The sequence below is a fragment of the Propithecus coquereli genome, unplaced genomic scaffold, assembly GCF_000956105.1.
Source record: "Propithecus coquereli isolate 6110/MARCELLA unplaced genomic scaffold, Pcoq_1.0 Scaffold468, whole genome shotgun sequence".
NCBI classification, from domain to species: domain Eukaryota; kingdom Metazoa; phylum Chordata; class Mammalia; order Primates; family Indriidae; genus Propithecus; species Propithecus coquereli.
This window is the reverse complement of record NW_012150485.1, coordinates 1780720-1803138: the sequence shown is the minus strand read 5'-3', so window position 1 is coordinate 1803138 and position 22419 is coordinate 1780720. Positions and strand designations below refer to the sequence as shown.

The 22419-nt window shown below is 56.4% G+C and overlaps 1 protein-coding gene across 1 annotated transcript in view; it reads right to left on the bottom strand.

Moving 5' to 3' along the window:
• LOC105819060 (inositol-tetrakisphosphate 1-kinase) overlaps window positions 1–22419 on the bottom strand; it is a 166673-nt gene that overhangs the window by 26116 nt on the left and 118138 nt on the right. Inside the window, exon 4 of the mRNA XM_012655222.1 lies at window positions 21509–21626. Within this exon, the coding sequence (XP_012510676.1) occupies window positions 21509–21626 (118 nt within the window). The remainder of the gene's footprint in view (window positions 1–21508; window positions 21627–22419) is intronic.

The following is a 22419-nucleotide window of genomic DNA, read 5'->3' as shown; positions in this document are numbered from 1 at the left end:
GAAAATGTTCTAGAATTAGTGGTGACGCTTGCACTATTTTGTGAATATATTCAGAACTATGGAACTGTACATATATTTTAAAAAGGTGAATTTTATGGTAAGTGAATTATATCAATAAAAAAATTAAGAAAAGACCCCTGGCGGCAGCAGCTGCCATCCACTGAGTGCTTAGTCTCTAAGGAGGGACAAGGGGACCCCATCTTTCTCCAGATAGATGTTTGGGGTCCAGATGAAATGCAACAACGAGATGTTTCCAACAAATGGGCCACATGCAGCATTATGCCAGACACCACTATCCTTCTGCAATCTCAGGCTCCAGTAGGTAAGATGGCAGGCAGCCTGGAGGGTAGCAGGGACCAGGTGGGCCAAGAAAGAAGGGCACATCCACATGGTCACATTCTTGTTCATTTGTCCTAGGCTGGGGCTTGCTGGCCACATCTGTGCAGCAGACACACTGGCTGCCTGGCCCATTCCTACTCTGGGTTGGGGAGTGGGCAGCTTGGACTAAGATTGGCCAAATCACACTGCCAGGGAGGGCTCATATTCCAAGCTCAACTGGCTGCCAACGCACCACTAAGGAAACTGGCCTTCAGTGAATGCAGTCCCAAGCTCGTGGAGTAGACGCTGGGAAGGACCGTGTCCCTCAGCGGGCTGCAAACCGCTCCACGTTCAGAGCCCATCCCCACTCTGGACTTTGGGCACAACAGGCTACAACGTCTGTACTGCTTGAGCCGGTTTCTGGCTACTTGTAGCCAAAATCATCCTGATATGCCTGTGAAATCACAATAAATTAGAAATTGCTAATGTTCTTATTTTGGTTTTTAAAACCATTCAAAAACAACAAAAAAATGTGTTCGGCCTCTATGAACTAGGGATACAGCAAAAAATGAAACAGACTGCCCCGTGGAGCTCATGTTCTACCAAAGGGACCCAAACAATAAACCAGACAGGTAAGCGAAACGCGTAGCTGGCCGGAGCTGGTGGGGAAACAAAGCACAAAATGCGGAGAGCTGGGGGTGCTGGCGGAGGTGGGAGTGTGTGATCTGAACAAGGTGAGGGCTGAGCCAGCAGGCTGTGCCTCTGGGGAGATGCCTTCCAGGCAGAGGGACGAGCCGGTGCGAAGGCCCAACATGATGCTGGCAGGACGCACGGACTGGACTCACCTCTGAGCGCAGCCTAGCACGTGGACACAGAGGTCACCTGGCTGAGGAGGACGTCTGGGAGGGAACCAGGCCCGGCTGCCCTCACTGGCTGGTGGGGCCCAGGTGCACCCGTACCACCTCGGGTCCAGCAGACAGGCCAGCCCTGCCCACGTGAGGGACAGCTCAATCATGGGAAGCTCGTGGTGGCATCGCCAGCAGCTCTTCCTCCAGACAGACAGGATAAAGACTTTCGGTAAGTCGTGCTGGGAGTCCGGGAGGCTATTTCTGGTTCCCTGAAAAAGGCTACTGGTTGCTTGTTTATCTATCATCTTTATTTTTGGATGGCAGTTGGAAAGAGACTTTTTTTGGTTCGATGGTGGGCTGTGTTCCTCTGGGAGCTAACATCAGCCCCTGGGAAACTGAAACGCTCCAACCTTCGCTCTCTGCCACCGCAAATCAGAGCTGTGAAGCTGGGCGGCCCACGGCAATGGGCAAGTCCCAGACACATCCCTTGACGAGTAGGGAGGGGAAGAGAATAGTTCAAGGCTACACAAGTTACTAGCAGGGCCAGGACAAGAGCTGGCGTCCGAGTCACACCTTACTGCCCGTACTCCGCCAGGCAACCTCACTCTCACCTGAATGGCAGCAGCTAGACAACCAGCAAGAAATCAAAGGACCAATGACAAACAGGTGGACACGACAGAACAGGGATGGGTGAAGGAGGGGAGACGCGCATTGAAGGTGCAGCTTTGGAGCCAGCCGACTCTGAACCTGGGGTAAACCACTCACCAGCTGAAACCACAGGCAAACGGCCACTCTGCTGGGCCCCGCTTTCCTTGTTTATATGATGCGAGCGATGCTTCCTAGGGGTTGTTGGGGGGCCTGGCACGTAGCACCCAGCGGGGAATACCCAGAGGGGAGAAGGTAGACTTCAAATCGTGGCCACCAGTCCATGTCCCAGGCATGTCATGTCCCAGGCATCCCTAAACATGGGGGCCCCTGGCTGTGTGTGCCTCGGACCCTGGCCTTCGAGCTGGGTTCGATTCTGCTTTCTCGAGCTATGCCCTGTTCCCAGGGGCCCACGCTGTATGGCAGGAAACGCCTTATGCAGGAGGGGGCGACAAGGGGCCCCACTGTGTGGCTGAGAGAGCAGGCATGGGGGGTGAGGGTGCTATCGGCAGGATCCAGGTTCTCACGGAATCTTCTGGAAGCAAGAGTTGGGGCAAAACCAGCGCCCCGACTTCTCAGGCCCAGGAACCTTTCCATGTGCTGCTCCCTGAGCCCCGCGAGCCCTTTCTTCCAAACCCCAAGTGGCCTGGGAGACTCCTCTTGTCCTCCAGACTTGGGTCAGGCCATCTCCCTCATCTGGGCAGCTCCTCTGAGCACCCCTTTCCCGCTCACCTGGGAGGAGCCCCTCATGCTGTGCTGGCCGAGGGGCCCACACTGCTCACCTTGGCCAACTAATGACGTGTCCACCTCCTCTACCCGACTGGACGCTCCCTGCAGGGTCCACGGAGGACCCAGACTGCCTGGGTTTGAGTTCCGGCTCCACCTCCTATCAGCTGTATGACCCTGGCCAAGTAAATTCACCTCTCTGCCTCAGTTTCCTCACTGTAAAGTGAGGACACCAACAGCACCAAGTTCGGAGTGTCGCTCCACCTCCCGTGGCTGCTGCCCTCACTCAGAGGAGCCACGTGCAGCAGGTGCTGAGGAAATCCCGGCACCCGGCGAGTGCACGTCAGTGTGGCTGTGCTGTCACTGTCATCGCCGGGATCATTACGCGAGAGGCAGCAGTGAGGAGTGTTGGGGAGCTTCCAGAAGCAGGTCAAATTCTGATTACACACCAAGGAACAGGGACACGGACACATCCAGCACTGACGCCATGACGCCCAGGGCCAGGGGAGCCGGGGAAGACTGTCTGGAGGAGCCATCATGGCAGAGAACAGCCCAGAAAGCAAAACGGGCAGCAATGATGATCACTGACTTGGAGGCCTGAAAGCAGCCCAGTCTCTCTGACCTGGGCCACCTGGCCAGGCCACTGAAGCTCTCCGATCCCTTCCCGCATCTGTAAAATGGAACAAGCATGCTGCCCACAGTCCCTGAACTGCTGCAGGACGCAGCGCGGCCATGCCCACAAAGGCATTCAGAAACACCTGCGAACCAGAGCCCGCCCTGTTTCTGAGGACACCCTACCCTCCTGAGGGCACCTGGCACCCACCCTTGTGGCCACCCCTCGGGCTGTTCTCCCAGGACACTGTCAGAACAAGTGCTGTGGCCCAGCACTGGGGCCTCCTCCCAGCTCCTGAATAGATGCTCCTGAAGTTTGTTCATCCAGGAAGCCCCTCGCTGGTCCTTCCCCCATAACCATCTTCTCCCCACACGCTCTGCCCCAAACCACAGGATCCCTGGCATCTCCCCACCTTCCCACCACCTGGCACAAGCTCCACACAGCTGTTGGGTCTTGGCTCATCTCTCTAAAGCTGTCACCTGCATGGAGAATCGTCCCTGCTCAAGAATCGTCCACACCCCCTTGAGTGAAGCCCGTGGCCCTTTCAGGCCTCTGCAACCTGACCCTGTGTACCTTCCTGTGACAGGCTGAATTGTGTCCCAACCCCCTGTGCCCAAGAATGGGACTGCACTGGGAGACAGGGTGATTAAGGAGGTAATTAAGGTAAAATAGGGTCACTAATGTGGGCCCTAATCCAATCTGACTGCGTCCGTTCAAGAAGAGACCAGGACACAGACACACTGAAGAAGACCATGTGCACACATAGGGAGCCGACGACCGTCTGCAGGCCACGGGGAGAGGTCTCGGAAGAAATCAAGCCTGCCAAAGCTTGGAGCTGAAACTTCTGGTCTCCAGAACCGTGAGATGATAAATTTCTCATCTGTCGCACTGTTATGCAGCCCTAGCAAACAAACACACCGCCCAGCGCCCCTCTGACTGCAGAACCCAAGATCCTCCCCAGCCAGACCCTGGCTCCTGACCGTGCTCCCCACACCTCTGGGGTTTTCCTCCTCCCCCATCACCTGGCGGCAACCCACTCTTCCAAGCCCCACCAAGCTCCAGCTCTTCCCCAAGCGCTGGAGAACCAGCTGTCCATTGCTGCTGCTGCCCTGCAAGAGCACTCACCGGGCAGCTTCTACCGACAGCCACGCTTTCCCAGTACATTTCTTACATTGCTACCCTGTTTTGTTGTTCGTCTCTTGTACTCTGTGAAATATTCACACACTTGGGTTCTGATTCAGTAACTAGGTAGAATGTTCCCTGGGGACAGGAGAAGGCAGGCTTACATAAGGGCCATCCCTTTGGTAAGGGTGCACGTGTGAAGGTGAACTGACAGGTGGAGGAAGTCGCTGCCAGTGCTGGAAACAGGAAGGGAGCAGAGAGCCAGCACAGCCCGAAAGGAAGAAAGGGGGCCACCGAGTGGCGCTGTTGGCCTTGGGCAGCCCTGATGACAGCTGCAGGAGGACCTGAATGAGCCTGGTGGGCTGATCTGCAAGCTCGAGTGCTCATGACTCATTTAGCGTCTGACTGTCCAAAGTCCCCCTCCGGCCGCTATAACGCAGTCAGGAGGCAGGAGCCCCATGCTGCTGAGTTCTAGGCAGGAAAGACGTTCTGTGCATTCTGGGTGAACCAAGTTTCACCCTGACAGCAGCTCTGAAAACAACCCAAATGGCTTTCTGGCCCACGATGACGATGGCAGCCACCCAGTAATGCCCAATACTCAAGTCACAGGCACGTGGGGGCCGGAAAGCTGCTGTGGGCCTGGGCCAGGAGGGGGACGCCACGCAGGGCCTGCATGACAGGCCTTGGATGAGAGGAAGCAGAAGACAGAATTGTTTCCAGATCTCAAAGGACTTAGAGCAACGTGTGAGGGGCTGGGCACATCCTCACCACTGCAGGACAATGTCCTGTTCACCTGGCCCAGCCCAGAGCGCTCCAGGCACCCGGCCATAGCCAACTATGTGCCCTTGTCCCAGCGGGGCAGCCTCCTCGCTCACGTCTCCACCTCCACTTCAGAAGGGCAGCGTGTCCACTCCCTCCTCCTTGCTTCCCGAGCACGGCCCTCGAACCTGCCACAGCCGTTTCTTCTGCACTCGCTTAGGGCAAGTGACTCACCTCTCCCTGCAGCCCGAGGCCCCTTGAGAGCAGGGCCAGTGCAGGCTGGATTTGTAGGGGGATTTGTGGGGCTTCAAAAAGCATGGAAACAATCGAACGGCAGTGACATCATGAGTGTATCTTTAGGCCCATTAACGGTCCTGGATGAGAGAAAATGGAAATAACATGTTTTGTTTTGTTTGTTAAAGAACTAAAAGTTCCAGGCCCTGAAGCTGGTGTGCCCTGGGGATGTGGGGACAAGGAGCTGGACTCTTAGGAGCCACTTGAAACTCGGCTGCAGCTCTGGGCGGCTCCCAGGAGCAGCGGACCCTCACCCTTGCAGCCCTTGCGGCGGATGGAACAGCCCCTGCCAAGGGCCGTGGGCAGGCTGGGGTGCGTGCAGTGGTGGATACCAAAAGCCGGGTTCCAATCCTAGATCCACTGTCTCACCCTGGGCTGGCCACTCATCCTCTCTGTGCCTCAGTTTCCACACCTGCAAACTGGGGACAACAGCGCCTACTGCAGAGGTTGCTGTGAGAACTGAGTTAGCGCACTGACACTGCATGGTAGGCGGTAAGCACCATGTCAGTCTTTGCCGCTATGACCAGCTGGAGTTTGGTCCGCCTCCCCCTTGCTCACTGAGGTCCACTCAATGACCCCGGGGACCATTTTGAACCCATGAAGGGGTCTGGAGGGCTCCTCAGGAGTGAGCAGCATCTCGTGAGCACCAGGCACAGGGACACGGGTGCCCTTGCAGGTGCCCCGGGGGCAAGGGAAGCCCCATCAGGCACTGAGGACCAGGTCACCAAAAGGCAGCCCAGAGTAAGGCTCCCCCAGGCAGGACTGAGCCTGCTCAGCCGTTGAGTTCACCCAGAGCATTTAGGGAAAAGAAGGGTCACGTGAGGACCATGGGTGCAAAGGAAGGCCAGGGCTCCTTTGAGAGGTCTGCACCCACCACCCAGGCCCCTGACCACACAGGCCAAGCAGGGCCCTCGGAGGCCTCGGGGCCGGGGGCCCAGGCCAGGACTGAGGAGGGTGTGGACGTGGCTCCCTGTTCCCGGGTGGGTGAGGGAGGATGAGCAGGTGTGATCTGTAGGGCCCAGGATGAGGCTGAGCCACTGCTCTGCAGCTCCCGCTATCTCAGGGGGTGTGTCCAGGCTCCTCTCCGGCCTTGAAGTCCTCCATAGTCTAGGGCCTGCCTACATCCCCTCCTTCTGCCATCATCAACCTCCAAGCTCTGGACAAAATGAGCTTCGCTCGGTCTCTCAATCAAGCTCCCACCACTGAGCACAGGCTCAGCGGGCCCACCCCGGCGCCTGGTCATGCTGGCATAAAGGCTTGCGAGGTGTCTGCCCCGCTGGTGGGAAGGGAGGCCCAGGGAGGGCAGGGCCTGCAGCTACCTTGCTCACCTCTGAGTGCCTGGGACCACCCCCCTCCCTGGAGCCTAGAACTCTGCTCTGTGCAGATGTGACCAGGCCGTGGGCGGCCCCCACGTTTGCAGTGACCAGGTGAGGCTGGCATGTGAATCAGCAGACCGAGTGGAGCACACTGTCTTCCCCAGTGTGAGTCCCCGTCCAACCAGCTGAAGGCCTGACTAGAAGGGAAGGCGGCGTAAGAACACTCACGGCCCTGCCTCACTGTTTCCAAGCTGGGACATCCGTCTCCACACTCGGACTGTAACTTACACCATCGCCTCTCCCGGCCCTCGGCCTTTGGACTTGGACTAGAACTCACACCACTGGCTCTCCTGGGACTTCTCAGCCTTCACAAACATGTGAACCAAGGTCTTACACGTCTCTCTCCATTATGAGGTGGACTCTAAATGCTGCCCCTCTGGATGTGGGCTGGCCCTACAGCCTCACAGAAGAATAGAATATGGACTCTGGAGGTAAAGCCGCAAGAGGCTCTCTTTCTCGGGAACTGCCCCTGGGTCCCGGAGCCGCCAGGTAAGCAGTCTGGCTCCTGCACTGCGGCCGTGCTGGGCAGCCATGCAAGACCGCCTGGCCACGGAGAAGCGCCTGGCTGAGCCCAGTCACGCTGCAGACTTGGGAGGAAAATAAGTATGTTATTGTTTCAAGCCACTGTTTTGGCTGCCACAGCAACTCACGGAGACGATGTGTGCAGCGCTTCAGTGTCAGCCACCACGATGGACACATGCAGTGTGCTCCGGGCCAGCACCAAACGCTTGCAGGCGCCAACTCATGTGACCTTTATGGCAATGCCGTGGCGCAGATCACCGTCACCACCTCCACTTTGCACGTAAGGAAACGGAGGCCCTGAGTGGCTATGTGGTCGAGAACAAAGCCAACATGCGGCAGGCGGCAGAGTGGGGGTCCTGCACAGGCAGCTGGGCTCCAAGCCACGTCCTGAACCACTGGTGAACCGCCTCATTTCTCTCCACTCTCATCACCCCCGCTGGTCTTCACGCTCATCCTGGTCTTCGAAGCAGGACAGGATGCAGGCCCCAGGCCAGCTATGCCTCCCTAACACGGTGGGGCCGGCCCCTGGGGCCGCTGGGCTGGGCACTCACGCTGCCTGGGTTGGTGTGATCTTCAAAAAGTGACTTCACCTCATGGTGCCTTAGTTTCCTGATCTGTAAAATGGGGATAGAGTGGTCTTGCTCATGGAGTTGCCATGAGGACCAACGGAGCTAATACACAAGGCACTTAGAAACCGGCACGCAGCAGACACGGCGCAGATTCCACCATCCTTCCCGTCATCATCATGACTCGTAGTAGTATTTCACAGGCCACCATTTAAAAAAAATCCAAGATAACCTTGGAGAGCCCACCACTGCTCTGCCTGGCCTGATGAAGCCCCAGGGGAGGCAGGAGACTGGAGATACTCGAGGGGCAACGTGCCTCCTCCCTCCCAGGGATGCTTCTCTTGACCTCAGGCACTGAAGGAGCCGGAGCCTTCTCGTCCATCTGCCCACCAGGACAGAACTCAGACTCTGAAAGCAGATCAACGGGAAATTTCTAAGCCACCCCCAGAGGGCCACCGAGACCTGCGTCACTCTCCTGGCAGAATGCGCAGCTTTGACCCAGCATCCTTGTGCCTGGAATACAAGGTTGGATCTGGGGCTGCCAGTGGCCAGAACAGGACCAGAGAAAACACAAGGAGCGTCCCCAGCCTGACAGTGTTCTTGGCCAGGCAGAGGCCCCGAGGCGGCAGAGTGAGCTCCCTCGCAGAGTCTTCTCCGGGGGCCTGAGGAGAGGGGAAGGAGGAGGATGGTTCTGGCCGTGGGTCCCTGATGCCACAGTGTGGTAGCAAGGCCGCTGAGGTCAGTGCCATCCCCAAACCCCAGCACAATAATGGCTGTCACCCAGAGGGACCTTTCTTAGCCACTGGGCCTTCCCCTGTGCTGTGCCTGCCCCCACGAATATCCCCCTTCTCTCTCTGCCTGTCAACTGGAAGCCCCAGGATTCAGCCCAGGCTGGGGGCCTATTACTATTTGTCGCTTACAAGGGCCCCCCCCCTCGTGGCCTTTCTTGGTAGCCATGGAGGCATCCAGCCCACCTCTTGGTGCCCCCGTGGCACTGTCCCGCCCCTGCGGGTTTGGCACACGATCATGGCTGTGGCTTGTCCTGAGTCTCCTTCTCCTCACCTCACTGGCTGCCCAGATGCTTGCCAGGGCTGCCTGTCTATCTCTGGGCTCCATCCCTCCTACGCCTGCCCGCTGCCACCACCCTCACCGAGCCCTCCGTGCTTTCCCTGACACCGCAGCAGCCTCCCTGCCCCCACTCACAGGCAAAGTCAAAACTGGCACCCAAGGTCCCCTGGCATGGGGCTCTCTCCAGCAACACAGATGGCCCCATTTCTCCTGAACATCCTATCCTGCTCCCTCTCCCTGGAATGGCTCTCACCTTCCTCCAGCTCAGCCCACTGTCTCAGAGCCGCTTCAGATACAACCTCTGCGAGAGCCCCACGGATGGCCAGGACCACTGCCTCCTCCCCAAGCCCAGGACTCCACCTGTCAAAGTCAGCCCTCCCCCGGGACATCTCTGCTCAAAGGCTCCCCCGGTGCATCTGCTTATTATGCGTCTAACTCTTGAAAATATCCTTTCCCCCTCTGCATGTTTATTGAGCACCTACTGTGTTCCAGGTCCTGACCTGGGGACTCCAGGTCCCTAAAGACACACTTGCTCCCTGTCCTTGAGGCCTCCACAATTGGATGGAGAAGAGAGCAGCCAGTGACAATGCAACAGGATGACTGTGTGACCGAGGAGGGGGGAGGGCACAGAGGCACACACGGGGAAGGGAGTGTGCAGCCAGGAGGGCTTCCAGGAGGAGTGTCCTGAACCAAACCCCAAAGCTGGAGCTAGTCAAAGGGGCTGAGGGTATTCCAGATAGAACACCATGGACGAGTGCCGCGGGTCAAGAGGGGGTGCCCGTGGGGGTTGGTACGGCTGCAGTGTAGAACATGAGGGCCATATGGCAAGAGACGCCACCCAGGTGAGGGGGTGGGCAGGGGCCCCATGCCCTGAGACACCTGGCACAGGTGACAGGGCCCAGAGAGACTTAGTAATACCAACTAAATTCCACTGAACTTAGAAGCATGTAAGGAAAAACCCTTGTGTCTGCTCAGGGTGACAGGCAGAATCCTAAGATGCCCTCAAGAGTCTCTGTCCCCTGGTGTACTCGCCCTGCATAATCGCCAGGACTGTCCAGGCGATGGGTGCTATTTGGTGATTAGGTTACACTGCACTGTTGCCCTCCAAACAGGGAGGCCCAGGTGGGCCCTACTCCATCACACATGGTGTTTTCTCAGGAGAGGACATGGGAGATTCAAGGCACAAAGACTGGACCGCGGGGGCTGGCTTGCAGAGGGAGGCGCCGCATGAGAAGGGACGCAGGGCCTATAGCAGCTGCCAGCCAGCAAGGACAGGGACCTCGGTCTTACAGCCACAAGGAACTGGGTTCTGCCAACCAGAGTGAGCTTGGAGGTGGCTTCTTTCCTGGGGTCTCCAGCACTTAGCCCAGCTGTGACACCCTGAGCAAAGACCCAGCCACACCACTTGGGCAGAAGCCCAAGCCACGTGGTCTGTTGTCCTCTGTCATGCGGCAATAGGAAATTGATCCACTAATTGTGTTATCTGGAGTGGCTGGGGGAAGGAGAGTGGCATTTCACCAGTGGCTACAGCCCCCTGCCCTGCGCCCTGAAGGTCTTGCCGCAGCTGCCACCTCCCTGTTAGCAGCTCAATCCTCAGTGAGCTCGCTGACTACAGGTGAGCTGTTGTGGGAAAACACCGGATGATGGGGACTCGGCCTGCACCTGGGGGAGAGAATCATTCCCGGACAGGGACAGAGGACCCCAAATGCCACAACATCATGACCCGGTGAAGTGTGCCATGGTCGGCTGGACCGGTTTTACTCCCGTCTGACTTAGCTAGTGACCCGTCTCATTGTGTGGGGCCAGAGAGCCGTTTGCACCCGGAATGTCCACAGCCCAGGACGGGGGGAGCCAGGCACTGGCCCAGGCGGAGGCACAGACATTTCTGAGCCCAGTGTCTAAGCCCGGCGGCTGCTGGAAACATGGACAGACTCCGTGGCAGCTGCTCCCCTGATTTACAGCCCCTCTGGGCCCGGGGCAGATGCTCACTGCCCCTACTCAGCTCCAACTCCCAGAACGCAGCAGCCTGTTTGCATTCAAGACGTTTTTAAAACGTTCGGAGTACTCTTTCTGGCAATACCTAATCTAAAAGCAGAACATTTTAGCTTGGCCCCACTGCAAAGAAGGTGCTTACAATGGTGAAACGGTCCATATTTCTTAACAATGGGACAATTTCTTTCAAATAAAAAGGGTGCTAATCAATCAACAAGAAAAAGACCAAACAACTCAATAAAAAAATATGGGCAGACAAACATGAAATGATTCACTCACAGAAGAAACTCGAATGGGACCAATGGACACATGACGGGATGCTCCATCTTGCCAGCAATGACAGATATGCAAAGTAAGATGAGCTGGATATCGCTTCCCCCAGGCAGACTGGCATAATTAGGGGTAAAATGTGCCTAGACTTTTTGAAGGGCAATCCAGCAAGATCTGCCAGCGTGAGGAATGTTTGTAATCTTTGGCCGATAAATTCCACTTTAGGGATTAATTTTATAGAAATACGCAGAGATCTGTCTACTGCAGCCCAGTTTGTTAAAAAAAAAAAAAAAAAAACCAAACAAACTGGAATGACCTTCTGAGCCCAGCAGAAATTATGATTCGATCACTCACATGCTGAAATATTATGTTGCCATCAAAAAGGGCAGACCGAATTCTCTCATCTTTGTGGGCTAACATGGGAAGAAGCAGACATAAACATTAAGTGGAGACAATGAATTATACCGGGACACACGTAGTATGATACTGTTTCTAAAAAGTGCACATATATTTCTACATGTATAAGAAAGGGAGGGGACAGATTCCAAACTATGAACAGCAGCTGACTCTGGGAAGTTAGGCTGGGGTTAAACAGATGTGCAAGTTACCAGCAGTTAGGGTCCTGCACAGTAACAGCTGGAATACAAGGACGGGTCTGGGCACCAATGGAGGGGAGGCCCACCCAGTCCAGGAATTCCTGAGTACGCCGAGTGGAGCAGGCCTCTCACCAGAAACCCCTCAAACATGGGAGGGGGACTCCATAGCTGATTAGAAGGAAAAGGCTAAATACTGCAGTATTTCATTGATTCTAAGGTGTGCTTTTTTGTATTTTCCATCTCTGAAATTGTGATGTGTCTCATAATCAATATTTTGTCACAATTTACATAAGTTTTTTTTCTTTTTTACTAGAATATAAAGTATCAGTGCATCTTACAATTGGTGGTGAAATTTAGTACAACCTCCCCCCCAGAATGAAGATTCATGTTAACACATTAAAGGCTCTGAAAAGTCCTGTAACAAAGAAATACGTAATCCTGATTTCTCCAACATATCCGACACTTTTTCCTCCTTTCCCTTATTTTAGCCTTTCCTTTTGCTTACATATGAGACTATGGTGGGGCTCCACGAGGTGCCACCCTGTGCCCTGTGGTGTCTGGGAAGCTGCAAGGGGGTCCTGTCATGTTCTAGTGCAGCTGTATGAGGATCATCTGGCAAACAAGGCAATACAACAGTAGCAACTATTGTGGGCAAGAACCATCAATGGACGGCTCAACAGCAGAGCGAAGGTACCACGAGAGACAGGATATGTACAAAGTACCTTCTTACAAGATTCTTGCCAACTACAAAGGAAAAAATAAAAATTTATAGTGAAAAACCTAGCACATTTTAGCCAAATAACTGCTGCTGAGCATACATGAGACACTGTCATCATGTGTCTCCGGACACGATGTGCTAAGAGGGACCAGAGGGCCATTTGTCTCTACGAGGGCCCTTAGGAGGCCTGGACTGAAGACCTCCACAGGAAAAGCGGAACCCAGGCAACAGGGCCACTGTCCTCCAGGCATAGCCCCCAGCACTGTAGCAAGAGGGGGGTGAGGCCGCTGGAGGGAAGCTGGGGTCCACTCATCCTGACGCCCAATATACACAGGGACCCCTCATCTCCTGCTGCAGCATTCCTGCCCCAAAGGCATAACTCGGCTGAACCATGAAAACACCAGATAAACCCAAACGGAGGGGCGCTCTGCTAAATAAATGTCCAGGCTCTTCCAAAGTGTCACCGTCATGAAGGAAAAACACCCTGAAGTTCCATCCCAGATGGCAGGAGAGCACAGAGAATGACAACCAGACCAGGAAAAGGGTAATAGCAGGACAACTGGGGAAGTCAGAATAATTAATAGTATTAATAGTATTGCCGTCAGCGTCAACCTCCTGGTTTAGATAAGTACGTCATGGTCGCAGAGGATGTCAACACTAGAGGAAGCTGTGCAAAGTATATACGGGAACTTCGTGCACTATCTTTGCAACTTTTTTTGTATGTCTAAAATGACTCAAAAATAAAAATTCTACCAAATGAACCTGCACAATGTGAGCTTTACTATAAATCTAAAAGCCAACAAAAGCCCACCTGTGTGCATGATGGGTCACCCTGAAAACACTCCTTGTGTGGGGAGATAAACCCGGGCTCTATGTTTGCAAGCATGGGGCTGGGCACGTGGGGAGAAAGGACAGAGGGGGAGCACCTGCCCCGGCGGGGCCTGGTCCAGCAAGGGCACCAGCGGCAGCTGCACTTAGTGCTGCGCTAAATGCTAGTTCAGGGACACAGGACTCGCAGGGTCGCAGCACACAGGGTGTAATCTGAAACCCACAATGCACTGCCCCCCAGGGCCGCTCCCACCTACTGAGGAATCCTCACACAACCCTATGAGGAAGGTGCCACTGTCATTATCCCCCGCCCCATTTTACAGATAGGAAAGCGGAGGCTCAATGCAATCAACTAACGTGCTAGAAGCACACAGCTGGGTGTTCAGCAGAGGACATGAACCCAGGCAGTCTGACTCTAGATTCACCATGGTGCTGCCTCCGACGAGATCCCTGCCAAGGTGTGGGTCCCGTGGGGAGAGCACTAGACTGAGAGTCACAAAGGTGCTGAGTGGCCCTGGGTCAGTCCTACAACCACGCTGAGCCTCTTTCCTCGTCTTTAAAGACATGGAGAAGAACAGTTGTAGGGGCTTGGAGAGCTCAAGATCTTTCAGCTAGAAAGATATTAGGTGGGCCGTAAACTCACACTGAAGTGTAAACGGCTGGTGTCAGGTACTTTCTCACTGACCTGGCCCATAAGGAGGTTTTGAGTATCCATCTGGCCCTACTACATCCCAGGGAAGAGAGGCAGAGATTTTTCCCCGGGCGACTGGGTGACTCTTCTCATGAGAAGGAGAAAGAAGGTTCCTGTGAGTGTTGAGTCTGGAGAGGCTTAGTCACCATGGTGAGGGGAAAGGAATTTGGGAGAGGGAGCCAGAAGTCCCAAACAGTCTGATTCACCAATGGCCAGGGACAGCCCTGCAAACTCAGGGTCTGCAGGGACGGCCTAGTGGAGCCATCAGAGCCTGGCGGGGTGACTGGGGGAGTGCCTCCTGAAGGGGGCTGTCTGTGGTTCGGGAGGAGACAGGGTGTCCCCGAAGGCTCTGCAGAAGGCCAGGGGTAGGACCAAGCAGCCTCTGTGTGGCAGGTGAGCAGGAAGCCTGGCAGGCCCACCTGGACCACGTGGGGGATCTCGTCTAGAAGCCACTGAGCTGGGTAAGGCCAGAGGGAGGCGGCTATGGGTGGAGGGGCAGCTCCTGCCTTGCTGGGTCCCTGCCATGGTCCTGAAGGCTCCGAGGGCCCAGAAAGGTTAAGCTCTGAGAGAGCGGACGGGTTTGTTTCCCCAAGAATGGATCTGTACCTCCAGGGGGTCCCTGACCAGTCGCCATGAGAGCTCATTTTACTCCTGCGAATCTCTGCGGGGAGTCTGCAGACCCGCGCTCTAGACTGGGGCTGAGCAAGCAGGAGCTTGGCAGGGCCCAGCAGCCATTTGTCTCTACCAGGGCCTTTAGGAGGCCTGGACTGAAGACCTCTACAGGAAAAGCTGAACCCAGGCAACAGGGCCACCGCCCTCCAGGCACAGCCCTCAGCACTGTAGCAAGAGGGGGTGGGCTCATCCTGATGCCCAGTATACACAGGGACCCCTTACCCCCTGCTGCGGCTAGGCCAGGGTGGGCAGATGCCAAGGAAAGGGCCCTGGAGTGGGCCTTTGGGCCTTTGGGCCTTGGCTGTGGGGTGCGGGAGAGGGGACAGAGGCAGGGTGAATCAGGGGAGGTGCTCTTTGGAATCAATTCTGCCCCCAGTGTATTCTGGCTTCTGCTGTCTCAGCTGAGAGCCTGGCCAGCAGGGCTGATGCTTTCGGGTTCTTGGGTCCCTGGGAGCTGATGGAGCTCATCTCAGAACGGGACCTCTGAAGAAGGCCGTGGGTAGTGGGTGGAGCATCCCCCACAGGGCAGGATGCCTGGATGGCAGCGAGGGTGGGCCCTGGCCCCAGGCCTCCTGTAGCAGGGGTGGCCTTTGCCCTGAGCCAGGAGCAGGAGCAGCCTCACCGGGGGCCAGCAGAGGTCAGAAGGCAGGAGAGACGCAGAGAGCTAGCTGCAAAACAGACGTCGGGAGAGAGGCAGGAAGGTTAGCTTGGGCTTCAACACGGAGCTTGGCTTTAAGACATACCAGCTCTAAAACCTCAAACAAGTTACCTCCCTAGGGTTCCGAGTTCTCGCCTATAAAGGAGGAATATAGCAGCTGTGTCGGCAGGATCGGCAAGGAGGACAGGAGGAGCTGCCCACCGGACCAGGCCCGGTCCCGAGTGCTCGCAGGCACCATCTCATCCTCTGTCTCCAGCTCCAGGCAGGGCACTGACCTGGCAGATGCCAGAAGGGAGGTGCGTGAGGACTCAGAGCAGGGGCAGGGTTCAGTCCCTGCTGCCTCCCAAGACCCACGAGGCACCTACCTTGGCCTGGCCCACAGCTGGTGCTCAGCCGCCCTGGGGCGGGGGTGTTCCAGGGGCCCTAAGCACAACCCTGCTCTGCAAACCCTCCACCTCTACCTGAAAGGAGGGGTCTCTACCTGGGTGGCAGATGGTGGCCCACGTGGAAATGAGGACAGCGTCTCTCCCACACATCCCTGAAGTCCAGGAAGGGGAACCATAGCCAAGCACCCACCCCCGAGGGGCCCCCACCTCCCTGGTCAGCGTGTGGGGCCTGGCACCCTGTCCTCCCTCATCCCAGACCCCTCGATGGGGCATGTCGTCCCCTCGGCGTTGGCCCCGTGGGCTGGGCAGGCGGGCACTCAGGGTGTGTTGGGGTGGGGTCAACACTGCTTCACAGATGTACAAATGACTCAGAGGGGCAGTGACTGGCCCAGGCGTGCTAAGATTTCGGCCCAGGTCTGCCAGCCACAAGGCCCTCATTCTTTCCTACTCTGAAAGGAAAGAATGTTTTCTGCCCTCAGAAAGAAGGCGGGATTCTGTTCCTCCTCACTAACAGTGTGGAGCAGAGATTCAGTGACCGTTTGAAGCAGAGCAGCTTGTGGACCCTGGGGACCTTCTCTGGCCAGTATTACCTGGATAGCATGAGCTGCCCACAGGATCAGAGTCTCTTTGACGGTATCCATCCTCGCCTCGGCCCCGTCAGCCACAGGGGCTGGGGGAGCAGGCGGCAATGCGCACAGGGCTTAGCAGCTGGGCTCAGGAACTGCCGCTAAGAGCGGACCCAGACTGTGTGGCTCTCTATCCTCGACCCACCCCGGTAGCTCTGTGACCTTAAGTGACTTAGTTCAATGCACCTTAGTGTCCTCATCCCCAAAACAGGGACGAAAGCAGAACCTTCCTCATAGGGGCGCCATGAGCACTAAATTAGCATTTACTATGTGTAAAGTTCTTAACGCGGTTGCCAACGCGGTGCCTGGCACCTAGTAAGCGCTAAGTGCCTGCCTGAGAGATGACAAAAGCACAGCTCAGGCCACGCGGGGCAGGGGATGGACGGAGGTCTGAGGCCTGGCCTTAGACTCCAAGGCCCTTCCCAGCCTCAGCCCTTTGCAGCTCACCAAGGGCAGGTGGCCAGCCCCTGACTCTGAGTGCAACTCCCCCAACCCACAAACACCCACCCTGCAGTCCTCCCCACGCCCCAGGCAGAGGCTCCTCAGGGAATTATTTCTCCCAGACTCTAAGGAATGTTATTTTCTCTTTACTTGGTGGCTAGATTACTCATTTTCAGTCCAGCTTTCAAGTGGCCTCCAAGATGAGCTCTGATTAAATTCCCATAAAACCACAGGAAGGGATGCTCGGTCTGTGGCATGCACACCCCCTCACCAGGGAGGCCTGGCGTCCAGGACAGGCCATCTGTCACCTGCAACACATGTGGGGGGCCTTCTGGAGAGCCACCTCTCACCCCAAAGTCAACAGAGCTCTCAAGGATCTTTCCGGCCTATTGCCCTGTGGCCCGAGACCCTCCACACCTGCTGTCCCTGGGGACAGAGCACAAACCCAGGCCACCCAATCACAGCCCAGGTGCCTTTTCACACATGGCTGCAGCCAGTTCAGGAGCCAGCAAGAGTCTTGCCCAGAATCGCTCAGCCTGGGGCTTGGGGCTTCCATCTTTGGACCCTGGCCCTATGTGGCAGAGTGAGCAGCCAACGGAAGAAATGGCCTGCAAACGCATGCCAGGCAAATCACAGTTTGTCACCGCGGGCTCCTCCCTCCCTTCCCCATGCCTGCGCCAGGCAAGGCTTAATTTCTAGGAGGCTTCTGTGCGTGGTTTGAATCACATCCAGGCTCAGTGTTGCCTGTGCCTCTGCCTAAGGGACAGGGGTGTGGGGAGGGACGTGGGCGTGGGTGCAAGCGTGTCGCCCTAGCGGCTGCCTCCCAGAAGCCGTCATCTATGAGGGGAAACCGAGGGGCGTGTCCCTCTGCAAGCCTCCAGGTGTCTCGGTCTCCAGCGGCTGCACAGACGGGACTGTCACGAGGTCACAGGCTGAGGCTACATCCCTAGCCTTCCAGAGGCAGAATGGTCATTCTGAGGTCTTCACCCATGGGAAAGGTGGGTCCCCAGGCAGGGGCCCACGTCTTGGGAGGTGACATGGAAGACAGCTCACAGTTCTCCAAAACTCAGTCTAGCCCTTCTTCCCATGGTGACAAAACAACTCAATTTTAGCTGGGCACTTGGCTGTCCAGAACGAGGACTGTATTTCCCAACTCCCTTGCAGCTCAGTAGGTGACTAATTCTGACCAGGGATGTAAGAACAGAATGTCATGTTGTAGCTTCCAGAACCCTTCCTTAAACGATAACTGGGGCCTGTTCCCCTTTGCTTCCTTGTTCCTAGTTGTGCTCTCCATCCTACTGTCTAGATCTTGGATGCGAGGGCTGGAAGTTCAGCCACTATCTGGGATCAGGAGGGCAACGCTAGGGAAGAATAGTGAGCTAGAAGAAGCCGGGGTCCCTGCCACCGCACGCCAATGCTGGATGGGGCTCCTCGGGGCTTTTGCTGGAGATGAAATCCTATCTCATTTAAGCCACCATTACCTTGGGTCTCTGCTGGTGCCAACTGAGTGGGTGGGTTTGAGGCTGACAGATCTGAGGCAGAGCAATGGCCCTGCTCCCCTCCAGGCTCTGATTTAGATGAGGCTGAGCTCTGGGAACATGGGATTGAGATGGCACTGACCAAGGCTGCCTAGAGACTCAGACAGGCAAGGCCGCGAGCTCCAGGAGCAGGCCTCAGCTGCCTCCCTGATGCGGAAGGGGAGGGAGAGGTTCTCCATGCAGATGCTCCGCAGGGAGGCAGATGGCCCACCTGAGTGTGGACGCTCGGTGCAAGTGCTCTGCCCGTTATCTTGGGATGGCCTCCCCATGAGCCATGGCCCCCTCCCCACCCCCACTGCGGAGCAAGGGGCCCTGGTCATCCCCTCCCCACTATCCATCAACAAGGACCCAGGCAGCCCTGCAGCAGCCTCCCGCCAGCTCTGTTCCCTGCAGCCACTCAGGTTCTCTGAGGACAGGGAGAGAAGCCTTAGCAGGAGGGATGGTGACAACTCCAGGAAGTCTTGCCAAGCCCCTTCCCCCAACACAAAAGCAATGTCACTTAGATTGCTATTATTATCTGAGGGAACTTCAAGGGTAATTATGGGCATTTACCATATGCCTAAAAGGGCTGCAGGCCTCCAGGAATAGCAGCGAGTGGGATGGAGGAGGGCCCAGGATGCGCCTCCTGGGAAGCCGTACTGCCTCTGCAGAGGGCAGCAGTGTTGGGGAATGGACAGCCCCGCTGGTGGGCAGCCCCAGCGTGGGCAGGAAAGGGCTCCAGGAAGTCCCAGCCTCCAACCGCCCTCCTGGAAGAATGCAAGCCCAGGCTCGGCATACACGATAAGAAATCCAGGGTGCAGCACTCACGGCCCACCCACCCAACATTTCCTGCTGGCCTAGGACCAAGCGTCCAAGTGTGCTCTAGGCTTTGGCCAACAAGCTCTCGCTGGACCTCAAGGGGACTGGGTCCTCTCCTGGAAGACCCACACCTCTCCCATGGTGGGCAGCTCCTGAACTTTCTAATCCCCCAACTGAACTGAGACATTCCCCTGCCCAAAGATCCTGACCTGTCCCCTCACGCCCCCAGGTGAAGCCCAACTCCAGTGTCTGGCAAGCAGGCAACAGAGCTCCCGGCTACCCACCTCCTGGACCTGCCTCTCCTCCTGCTATTCACACGCTGCCTCCTGCACCTGCTGCGGTCCAGCCTCATCAGTGGTTCACGCTCCCTGACCACACTGTGCACGCTCCACCCCGAGCCCAGGCTCACCCTGAGCCCCAGCCCGGATTTTCTCTCCTGAAAACCTCACACACTCTAAGACCCAATCCAAATGCTTGGGCCCTGCCGTCGTGGTAGGCACAGCTTCAGCAGCTGCCATTCCTGGGTGACCGGGTGGGCCAAGCACCGTGCTAAGTGCTCTACAGATGTCATCCCAATTATCCTGACAGCTGTGATGAAGCAGTTATTACCCACATCTTCCAGACAACAGGCAGAACCGGAGCCAGTGACTTGTCGGAGACCACATGGCTAGCACGTGCCCAGACCCACACCCAACCTTGGTCTGTCTCCTCCAAAGCCGGTGCTTTTGGCTCTGAAAAAGCCCCTCGCAGCACCTTCCCAAATCCCACCAGATGCATCGGTCTTCTGATGGACTTTTCCAGGACCTGAGATGTGGCTGCTGACCTACCATCTTCCTCCGCCAGGTGGGCCTTCTAGTATTTGAATACAATCTCCTGTCCCTTCATAGTCAGTGTCCAACAAACACGCCTTCCGTCCTTCCAGAACCAACATTTGGCCAAAATGTCACCCACAGCAGACTGAGGTGAAGACGGTTCCAGGAGGGGATGTTCAAAGAGAACGTCACTGCAGCTCTTTCTTCCCATCTGGACTCTCGACAGACCCAGGAAAGAAACGTAGAGGGAGGGGAGGCTCATGGTGGAGGCTGACCACGCCAGGCTGTGCAAGAAGGACGGCTGGTGTGCAGGGAAAGTCTGCCCACGTGGGGCCCCAGGATGACACCCGCATCCTCTACACCCTGCTGGTGTCGGGCACCCAGGGAAAGAGGCCTGGAGACTCCTTTCAGGACAGCTGGACCCGGTAACCCGATCTCCCGCAGGGCACTCCTCAGAGAAAGGGCCAAGGGCTCACCAAATCTCCAGGCCAAGGTCCTCGGCTGCAACCACATCAGGTGCTTGCTGGATTCACGGCCTTCTGGCCGTGGGCAGGGAAGTTGAGCTTAGTGGGTAGGAGCCTGAGCCAGAGAGACCTGGAGGGTTGCTGGCCTGGCCACCTATACGCTGGGTGGTGTCAGCATATCTGCTAACCTCTCAGAGCCTCTGTGACTCATTTGCAAAATGGGAAGGATCGTGGTACTCACCTTTAAGAGCAATGAAAGAGAGAGTATCGGGAGAAGGCCTAACCCAAAGCCAGGCACACAGCACATACCCAATAAATGCTGCTCTCGTATTCCCACAACGGTCCCCTTGCAGAGGGGCTGCCTCTGGCCTTATAAGCCAAACTGGACCCACTGGTCCCACCATCACAGGAGATGATGCCTGGGGCCAAGTCACCATCCAGGTCAGGGCTCAAGGCAGCCAGGTTGGGCCATAGTCATGGTCTCCATGGCAAGGGGCAGGGGCTGCCTCTCCTGGCCCTAGGATGAATCCTCATGCAGCCCCAGGGACTAGGCAAAGCACTTCTCCTTCAAATCGAACAAGAGCCCTGAGCAGGGAACACAGCAGGCAAAGAGAACTAGAAGGTTACCGTGAACATGAATCTCTCCAAAAAGTCCTTCTGACATAAACAAACACCTTGAAAAGGCGGCCTTCACTTCTCTGGAGCTGCCTGCTCCTGGGGTGGGGAGATGAGTCCCCAAGGACAAGAGCCTGCAGCTGGCAGGAGAAGCTCACGGAGAGGGGGGAGGATCCCACATGCAAGAACAGAGCGTACCCCGTGAGGTCCAGCAGCCGTGTCACATGTCTCCGTGTGTTTGATTAAGGGCCCTTCATTGCTGTCTGTCTCCTTGGCCCGGTTGCGTAACTCCACTCGCCTCCCTACTGCTGAGCCGTCTACGCACACTCTGCTCTCTGATCACTGTGTCATCGGGACACTTCATCACCACCCGATGGGCTAAACACAGCGCTCAGAGCCACTCTCCCAAAGAGCACGCCGAGGTCACAGGAGGAGAATGAAAGGACCTCCCTTCTTCCTGTCCCAAAGTACCCAACAAGTTGAGACCCCTCAGCCCCCACTTCACACGATGGCCTGCCGTGGACGGCGAGTCACACATGTCCATACCTTCCATGTAGGCCTCAATCTTCCGGATGAGCTCGTAGGACTTGGAGCGGTCAAGCAGGGTCCTGATGGCAGGGAGGGGGTCCAGGACGATGGTCTCAGGGTGGGCATCGATGTATTCCTGAAAGAAAAGCACACTCCCGGTTAGAGACCAGAGGCTGAGCAAGACTTTCCCCTCGAGCCCTCCATGCCCCAGCCCACATTCGTCCCAACCCACCAGCTCTGATTTCAGGGTGGGGCGCCACATCACTTTGGAGGGGCCCATCAGTGCACCCCAGCCCTGGGGCTGCGGCCTCAGGAAAGGATATGTGACCCCGAGTCAGTCCTTGCAGGGGCAGGCTCAGGGCTCTTGATGGCAATGCTGGGAGGAGCGTGCTCTCGCCCTCATGGAGGAGAAGGGAGCACAGAGGCCGGGCACTGAGCACAGCCACTGGAAGGACTTAGAGAGAGGCCTGATGGAGGCAAGGCTCGGAAACAGAACTGAGAAAAGGAGAGCGACCAGGTTCCAGTTGGGCTGTTTGACCCCTGGATAAAGCCTCACCTGAAACCAGCTCTGCTGCATGTGCCGATTATGCTAAATGAGCAGCGGCCCAGCATCCCGCGCTGCTAAGGACCCTGCAGCAGGGCCAGGGAGAGTGGACTGAGGTTGGGAGTCATTGAGTCTGTGGGAAGAAGGCGTGGCAGAGAGAAATGTGCCACAGGGCGGCCACCGGCCACCAACACTCAAGTATTTCACTTTATGGTAGGCACTAAGGAAATGCAAGAGAAACTCAGAAAAATCACAGTTTTTAAGAAATTAACAATATTCGTGGGAAAATAACCCTAATTTACATGGGGGAAAAAAGATACTTTAACGATAACAAAATTCAATAAAATACAGGACAAAATGTAGGAAAACAACAGGTGGAGAGACA